General features: G+C 63.7%; 1 protein-coding gene across 1 annotated transcript in view; it reads left to right on the top strand.

The window, feature by feature from the left end:
• Positions 1–8,076, top strand: part of TMEM266 (transmembrane protein 266) — a 29,061-nt gene that overhangs the window by 5,486 nt on the left and 15,499 nt on the right. The window contains exons 3-4 of the mRNA XM_015566178.1: positions 5,746–5,907; positions 6,366–6,384. Coding sequence (XP_015421664.1) covers positions 5,746–5,907; positions 6,366–6,384 — 181 coding nt within the window. The remainder of the gene's footprint in view (positions 1–5,745; positions 5,908–6,365; positions 6,385–8,076) is intronic.

Below are 8,076 nucleotides of genomic sequence, written 5' to 3'. Positions count from 1 at the left end.
CCCCCCGCATCTGGGCTCTCAGGTGGGGTCTGTCCCAGCACTGGCCTGGGGGTGTTTGTGAGGGAAGGAAGGATCTGCACGAGTGAGTGGGTGGGGGAGCCATGTTACGGTGAGGATTAGGAGAGAGGGGAAGCCAGTTCCTTTGGGGAGTCGGGGGCTGTGCGTGGAGTCCAGGGAGAGCCACGGGGGACCCGGCTCTGGGCCAGATCTCAAGGCCTTGGTCCTGGCTGGCCCACCGCTGTGCTAACTCCACACCCTCCACAGTCATCCCAAAGAGAGAAGTCACTTTGCCTCGGGGCTCGTACAGTTTTAGCATCTTTTTAGGAGAAGGAAAAGCCTTTTGTGGCTCAGGGTTCAAAGCCTAGACGTTCCTGCCTCGTGAAATCTTTGCGCTTAAAAATGAGCTTTATCAGCCCATCCTCTCGGTGTCACCGGGACCTTCCTCTGGCTTCTGGACCCTGGGCTCTGGGCTGACCCTGGGACCTCCGCCCTGTGTATTTTGAGGAGACGCAGGCTTCCAGGGGGTTCCTGACGCCTCACAGAGGAAATGCAGATTCAGTTCAGACCACAAGCTCCTGTCTGATGAGCACAGGTTAGCCTCTTTCTCGGCCTCCAAGAACCGCAAAGACTTTCCCCTGACTAAGCAGGCAGTGAATTCGCAGATACATTATTTTTCAGCTCAATAAACCCCACGGCCCGCTTCTCTCCCAGGATGGGGGCTACACCCGGGCCACCACGGGGTGGCAGCAGAGCCCCTCTGAGCGCGGCCTGGAGGAGGGAGGGAGAGCAATTTAAACTTAGGGTCAGGTCCCCAAGGAAAGTGAGCTGAATTTACGGGGTTCTAGAGCCCCAGTCATCTTCGGAGGCACCTTGGATCTGGACTTTGGCTCAACAGGAGGGGGGAGCGTGGCCAACCCCGGATTTGCCGAACTACAGCTGAGAACAGAGCGAGCTGGGCAGAGAAGTGCGTGTGCCTGGAAACTAGCCACTGGCTCCCTCCCAGCCGCCCACCTCGCCCGGCAGCCCTGCCAGGCACAGGGAGCCTCCGACGGGACCAGTTCCCAGCACAGGACTCGAGAGGTGGGAGTGGGCCTCATGGCCAACTTGATCCAGCAGCACCGCGTTACCTCCTGGGTCAGGCTTGAGCCCGAGGCGGCTTTTCAGAGCTGTGTGGGCAACGCCCTGAACCCCCACACGGTGCGTGTCGGCCATTGCGCCCCCAGAAGGGGCTTGGGGGCTTACCCCCGAGTGGGGTGGCAGCTCCTGCCTCCTGGCCTGAGCTCGTCCTCTCTGAGGGTGCGAGAAGCCTGGATTCTGGGACAAGCGAATGTCAGACTTCGTGACCCAGCAACACCCGCTTTGCTTCCCCCGCTCCCCCTCCCTCCTTCCTCCTCCCGCCGTCCCTCCTCTGTCCCTCCTCCCCCGGGGCAGGGCTGACCTATAGCTCTGACTGCAGAACCAAAGAAGCTGCTCCTGTGGAAACTTTGCTTCTCCAGGACAGTCACCTCTCACCTCCAGCTGGTGGGTCCGGTAGGCACGTGTGCCCGATTCCTGGGCCTGTGTGTGCGGCTGGGCCTTCCTCCTGGACGTGGGTGCAGGGACAGAGGATGCCGGACAGACTTCTGCTGTGGTCAGGCTCTCCCCAGGAGAACGCGAAAGAAGCCCACCCCCGTGCAGACACTCAGCCAGGGGCCCCGTGGGCGCTGGGCCGCTGGTTCTCACAGGTGGATACTTGTCTGTCTGGAGAAGTCCTACGTGTGAGCTCCTTCCCTCTCCTGCTTTCCCTTTATTTCTGTGCTTTTCACGCGCAGGCTGGGACCGGGGCTCATGGCACAGCCAGAACCTCTCACAAGGCCGCGGCTCTGTGAGGGAAGGCGCTCGGCACCCAGCACAGCGGGCGTCAGGTGGGCCCTTAGCAGTGACGGACCGTATGCGGGGGGAGGGACCACCGACACCTCCCGTATGTGGGTCACTCACCCTTTTCTGAGGCCCTGTACCCCATCCTCACAGGGGGCGTCAGGTGGGCCCTTAGCAGTGACGGACCGTATGCGGGGGGAGGGACCACCGACACCTCCCGTATGTGGGTCACTCGCCCTTTTCTGAGGCCCTGTACCCCATCCTCACAGGAGGTATCTGTGCAGATGCTCAGTAAGTACAGTGCTCTGGCTCACAGACGTTGTTTGTAATATCCTGGAACAGCAGCCCTGCAAGGGTGGGTGATGCCGCTCCCAGTGGGTAGGAAACAGGCTCCGGGGTGGCGCTCGGAGGGCTCAGCCACGGGCTGCTGTTTGGAGACACCAGTTGCCACCAGATGGGAAGGATGGGGAGCAGATGGGAAAGTCAAGCTGTTCCCCAGGTTGTTTGTCAACAGGAAGGAGTTGAAGAAGGAACCGTCTTTTCAAACAGCGCGATGCGGTGACGTTTGTAAAGTGCTCGGGGCAGCTCGGGGCCATCCCAAGTGCTGGACGGCGTCGGTCACCAGCAGAAGTGGAGCCCAGGTCGGGCAGACGCTGGGTTCCGGTCAGCGCCATGGCTTCTCCGGGCAGCTCTCATCCTGCGGCATAAACACAGCCACGGACAGTTGGGGCCTCAGGATGTGCTGCTCACAGCGGAGACCACCGAGCCCGTGCGTCCAGGCCCCGTCAGCATCACAGAAGCGGAGCATTTGGGGACGTGGGGTCTGGACTCCCTCCCGGGTTTGCACCTGGGGTCCCGGTGTGCTCAGCTGACCCATCAGTGAGGCCAGGCGCCCACACACTCCTCGGGGCGCTGGGCACAGTGCTTGATGGTGTGCGTTTGGGGGCGCTGCAGGGCTGTAGCTTCCGTCCCTGTGGGAGAGCTTTGCAGCCAGAAGGGTCCCAGCCTCTGGCCCGGCAGTGCCGCCGTGGTCAGCGCCAGGCAGGCCAGCAGTGCTCTGGACTCATTCCATGCCCGCGGCCAGACAGCTCCCACTCCCTGGGACCCTCCCTCGTTCCTTTGGGGACCTGAGGGGTGAGCAGCTCAGTGCAGGGCTGCCAGGGCTGCCTGGCCTGGCTGCCTACAGGGCAGGGGGCTTTGCTGTGGCCCCTGGGACCCCTGGCTGCACTGCCTGTGGGCACAGCTCCTGCTCCCCCCATCGCTCACCCTTCCCCTTGGATGGCCTGGCAGCCACCGAGCCGGATCACACGGCTCTGCCGTGCGGGAGCCCAGCCCCACAGGAGCCAGCGCAGCCCTGCTGTCCAGGCACCAGACCTGCCCCCTCAGAAAGGGCTCGGTCAGCACCGGGTGTGGGACGCTGCCTGACAGAGCAGTGACCTGGAGCCACCCCTCAGGGCCACTCCCGTGGCCTCGCCTCACGCGAAGGAGCCATCAGACGTTTGCCGGCGTTCGTTTTAATATTCTAGACTCTAGAGCCATTCTTTCAAGCGTTTACCAAGACTCCTAAGTATTTAATGCCGAGCCGAAACCGGTGTGGCTCAGTGGATAGAGCGTCGGCCTGCGGACTGAAAGGTCCCGGGTTCGATTCCGGTCCAGGGCATGTACCTGGGTTGCGGGCACATCCCCAGTAGGAGATGTGCAGGAGGCAGCTGATCGATGTTTCTCTCTCATCGATGTTTCTGACTCCCTATCCCCCTCCCTTCCTCTCTAAAAAATCAATAAAATATATTTAACAACAACAACAAAAAAAAGTATTTAAAGCCGAGGCAGTCAGACCCGCGGCCCCCTCCCCCCAGGATCTCTCTGCGGCCGCAGGAGTGACCCGGGGAACCGCACATGGAACGCGGCCCACCTGCCGGACATGCCATCTGCTCCTGGTATTTCGGCCTTGGCAGCCCCAGGGGCCTCCTGGCACTGCCCTCCTGCTCCAGGAGATAGAGACAGGGACACGCTGCCCTCTGGTGGCCGCTCCGGGGCAGCACCACCTGAGCACCGGCTGGGGCTGGATGTGGGTGCTACGCGGTGGAAGAGCATGTCCTCAGGAATGAGGTCCGCACAGGCCCAGGCTGTGGGCTCCGTCCCGTGTGGGCCGCGGGAGGCAGCGACCGCCGTTCCGTCATCGTGGATGTTTCCATCGCTTCCTCTCGGAAATCAACAGCAGCAGAAGGATGGAAGTCGGCCTGCCCGTGGCTGGAGCGCTGGGCACAGTGCTGTGATGGTGTGCCTTTGGTGGGCGCATCGTCCCGCACACCAGTGCACACTGATGTTTCTCTTCCTCCCTTCCTCTCCCTCTGAAAAGGAAAAAGCAAAAATAAGAACAAATCCTCGCGTGAGGATTAAGAACAAACTGCAGTCAGTGCCGCCTTCCCTTTGGGCCTCTGAGCTCCTCGGGTCGCTGTTTAACCACCTGGATGTTGGGGAGCGAGACACATCCTGCTCTTCTGCTAAAACACCGTCTCCTCTTCTGAATCTCAGCGGACACTGTGTTGGCACTCTGCGATTTCCAAACACCCGGCCCCCCAGGCGTCTGCTCCTTCCTCTCGGCTCTGCTGGAGCCTCGGCCCGTGGTGGGTCCTGCGCTCCAAGCCGCTGCGGCCGAGGGGGCCTGACACCCAACTCAGCCGGGCTGCCCCACGCACCGCCTCCTGGAACGCGACCTCAAGGGGCCCTTTCCCTGTCTCTGCAGCGGTAGCGAGTCTGCATCAGTTTTAGGGGCCAGGACCATCCGCCTGGGGTGAGGGTGTGGACTTGGAGCTGGGTCGCCTTGGAGACCTGCAGTGCCCGCGGCCGTGGGAGGAGTTGACAGGAAGGAGGGAAGTGCTGGGGGGGGGGGGGGGGGGGGGTGGGGGGGCGGAGAGATCCGATGCGAAGGGGTAACATAGGCCCAGGAAGGGGCAGGAATGTCACCTTGTGGGCTGAGGAGGGGAGTAGGTGAGACACCGATGGGCCAGCAGAGCAGGTCAGCTGAGCAGTGACAGCCTGCGTCTCACAGTTCAGGGTCTTCGTGCACAAGAGCAGGTCAGCTGACGGCACCCGTGGGCGGGCGCTGGCTTCCGGGGGCCTCTGCCCCTCTGAGCTGGAGGCAGAGGCTTCATGCCCCGTCCTTCCTGCCCCTGGACAGACGCGCCTGGCCTGTCCCCTGGTGGCCTCTCCCTCTGTCCCCAGGTTAGTGCCGCCTTCCTGGGCCAGCGTCCGCGCTGGGGACTGAACCCCAGTCTGCGTCCCCCAGAGCCCGGGACTGTGCCTTCCATTCCCAGATGTAGAAAGATCCGGAAAGACGTGGCTGAGCCCGTTTCCCGCCGGGCTTCTTGAGCCGGGAGCTTTGTGCCACCGCCGGGGGCTCCGCGGGCTCCGCTGGGCCGACTGGGGAGGAAACCTCCAGGAGCCCCGTCCGGGACGCCCCTGGGGTCTTGGGGCTGGGCATGGGCGGTCTGCTCCCTTTGGCAGGAAGGAGGGCGTGGCCCAGTGTGTGGCCGAGACCTCCTGTCAGCATCACCGTCGTCGTCCTCAGCTCATGCCGGCTGCGCGGTGCGTTTAGACCAGCGACGCCCTCACTGGGCCTCCGTGACGGCCTGAGGAGCTGCAGGCAGGGCTCCCTGCCTCCTTCCGGCCTCCGACCTCCGCGTTCCGGGCCCCTCACAGGCACCCCCTTTGCCCCGCATCCTGGGTTTCTGACGGAGTGGATCAGACGCCCGAAGACCCCTCTTCGTCATTCTGCTCCGCAGCCTCCTGACAGATTGTGTTTCCGCGGGAAGAGGGACGCGGGGGGCTGAGGGCAGGGCCTCAGGGGTCCCCTCTCAGCGCCTCCTCCCCCTCTTGTCCCCGCAGGTCCACCTGGCTGAGGCCGTGCTGCGGGAAGAGAGCGGCCGTGTGGCAGGTATTTTTGCTCAGTGCCAGTCTCAACAGTGTCCTGGTAGCCTGTGTAATATTGGTGGTGACTCTCCTGACCCTGGAACTGCTAATAGATATAAAGCTCCTCCAGTGTGAGTAGCCAGAGGGTCCCGTGCAAATGCGTCCGCTGTCATTCCTTGTGCACCCACCGGGGTCCCCGCCAGCACGACCCGCCACCGCCAGGGAGTGCCCCCCTCACCGGTGTGGCCGCTCCGTGTCCTCCCAGCACCCACCGCCCGAGACCGATCAGAACATGGTGGGGACCCTGCATGCACTTTGTTGTTCCCATTGGGCGTTTCCTGGGCTGGAACTTCAGTGGCCTGACGAGAGTTCCCACGTGTGGAGGCATCTCCCCTTGTACCTGACAGCAGCCGCCACGGGGACGTGCGCTTCCTTTGTTGCCCACGTCAGTGACCCCGTGAGGGGCGAGCCTGCAGGCACCCCGTTCACAGAGTGAAGACCCGGAAAATCAGCCCCAGGCGAGAAGGCCTCCAGCTGGGACTTCAGGCCCCAGGCCGGTTCCAGGCAGAGCCCCGGGCCTCCCACCGTTGTCCCAGCTGTTGGTCCCGGTTCCGGGTGCGTGAGGCCCACAGCGTGTCTGCTGGACGTCCTGGCTGCAGGGCTGCCAGCGCAGGGGCCCCCAGTAGGTGCCCCGGGGAGGGGGCTGGGACTCCTGGTGCCCACAGGCCCCAGTTCAGAAGGTGGTTCCTTCACGGCCACAGACAAAAGATGAGATGATTCCCCCCAGGGTTTCCTTTCCTGCCTTTGGCCACACCCAGGACCGGACCAGTCACCCCCGAGCTGGGACTAGTTTCTCAGGCGCCTCCAGGCCCTGCCCTAGCACCTCGGGCTCAGGCTCCTTCCCAGGCCCACAGCCGCCCCGACAGGGAGGGTCCCGTCAGCTCCCTGGGTTCCCGTCAGAGAATCTTCGGGCGCACGGTGGCCAGCACGGTGCACTCGCCCCGTCTTCAGTTACACCGCGCGGTGGGCTCCCCCCCCACGCGCCCACCCGTCTGCTTTTTACGAGGTCTGCCCACAGCGAGTCTCTCTCCCCGGGGTGGGCTGACAGGCACCGAGTGGGGCTGAGGGCCTGGCCCACCCTGGAACGTGGCTTAAAGTGAACTCTCCAGGAGATCGGCTTTGGTGGGAGATCCAAAGCAGCTCGTAAAAGCATCTTAAATCCCATAAAACAGAGGCTTAGAGCTCTTCTGAGCAGCCGTAAAAGGCCCAGGAATTCACTGGAGAGACGACAGGGAGAGGGTTTCTGTTTTCGGAATCATCGAGGCCCTTTCGGAGCCCGGGCCGCGCCTCTGCCCACGAGTCTTCCTGTGGCCGAGATGGGAGACTGGCGTCTCCGGGCTCCTTTCTTAGGGCCACGTTGGCCCAACGCCAGGGGAGCCCGAGTCCCCCACCTGGAGCCCAGGATCGCAGCCCTCTTCCCACCCCACCCCCACTGCAGACCCGGGGTCTACCACCCCAGGGTTCCCCAGCCTCAGAGCTCTGGGGGAGGGTGTGGGGTCCACCTGCCCCTGTGGTGACCCTGGCATCATCCTTCAGCCCAGGGGACCCTGAGCTGAGTGCGGGCCCCGCTGTGGCCCAGAAGGGAAGCAGCACCTGTTCCAGCAGTATCCTGTGCCCGCTTAAGCCCCACTGCCCAGGATGTCCTGCCAGCACCTCTCCTACGCCCGCCCCCCAGGGAGCACCCTGCACCCCAGTCTCCATCAGAGCCGCCCTGGCCCCCAGGGAGCACCCTGCACCCCAATGTCCATCAGAGCCCCCCTGGCCCTGCCCTGGGCCCTGGCACCTACTTCGGGTCTGCCACCTGGTGAATGTGCCCTGCACGGCCGGAGGCTGGCCTGGCTCCTGTATTTAAAGGGCCTGGAGCTGGTGCCTCTGAAGCTGGTGCCGGTGGCAGGGGTGGGAGCTGGCATGGCGGCTGTCCCTTGCTGGCGCCCTGGCTGCTGGAGCCACTGGGCAGCGTGGCAGACCCAGCCACGTGCTCTGCCACTTTGGGGGGCTGGCCTCCCCCGGCTCCCTCCTCCAGTCCTCCTTCCAGCTGTTCCCTGAAACAGTCTGGCCAACACCAGCACCTCCGCCTGCAGAGTGAGAAGTCACAGTGAGGGGCCTCAGTCCCCACTCACGTGTGGCTCTGGGGCTGATTGTGGGTCGTCCTGGCAGCTCATCTAGACTGACAAGCCGCCCGGGTCCGCAAGCCCCATGTTCCCCGAAGCCCCTGGAGACGGCAGGGCTCAGCTGGAACCCCAAGAG

Source organism: Myotis davidii, unplaced genomic scaffold, assembly GCF_000327345.1.
Source record: "Myotis davidii unplaced genomic scaffold, ASM32734v1 scaffold1622, whole genome shotgun sequence".
Lineage (NCBI taxonomy): Eukaryota > Metazoa > Chordata > Mammalia > Chiroptera > Vespertilionidae > Myotis > Myotis davidii.
The sequence above is the reverse complement of the archived record's forward strand: the minus strand, read 5'-3'. Positions and strand labels throughout refer to the sequence as shown.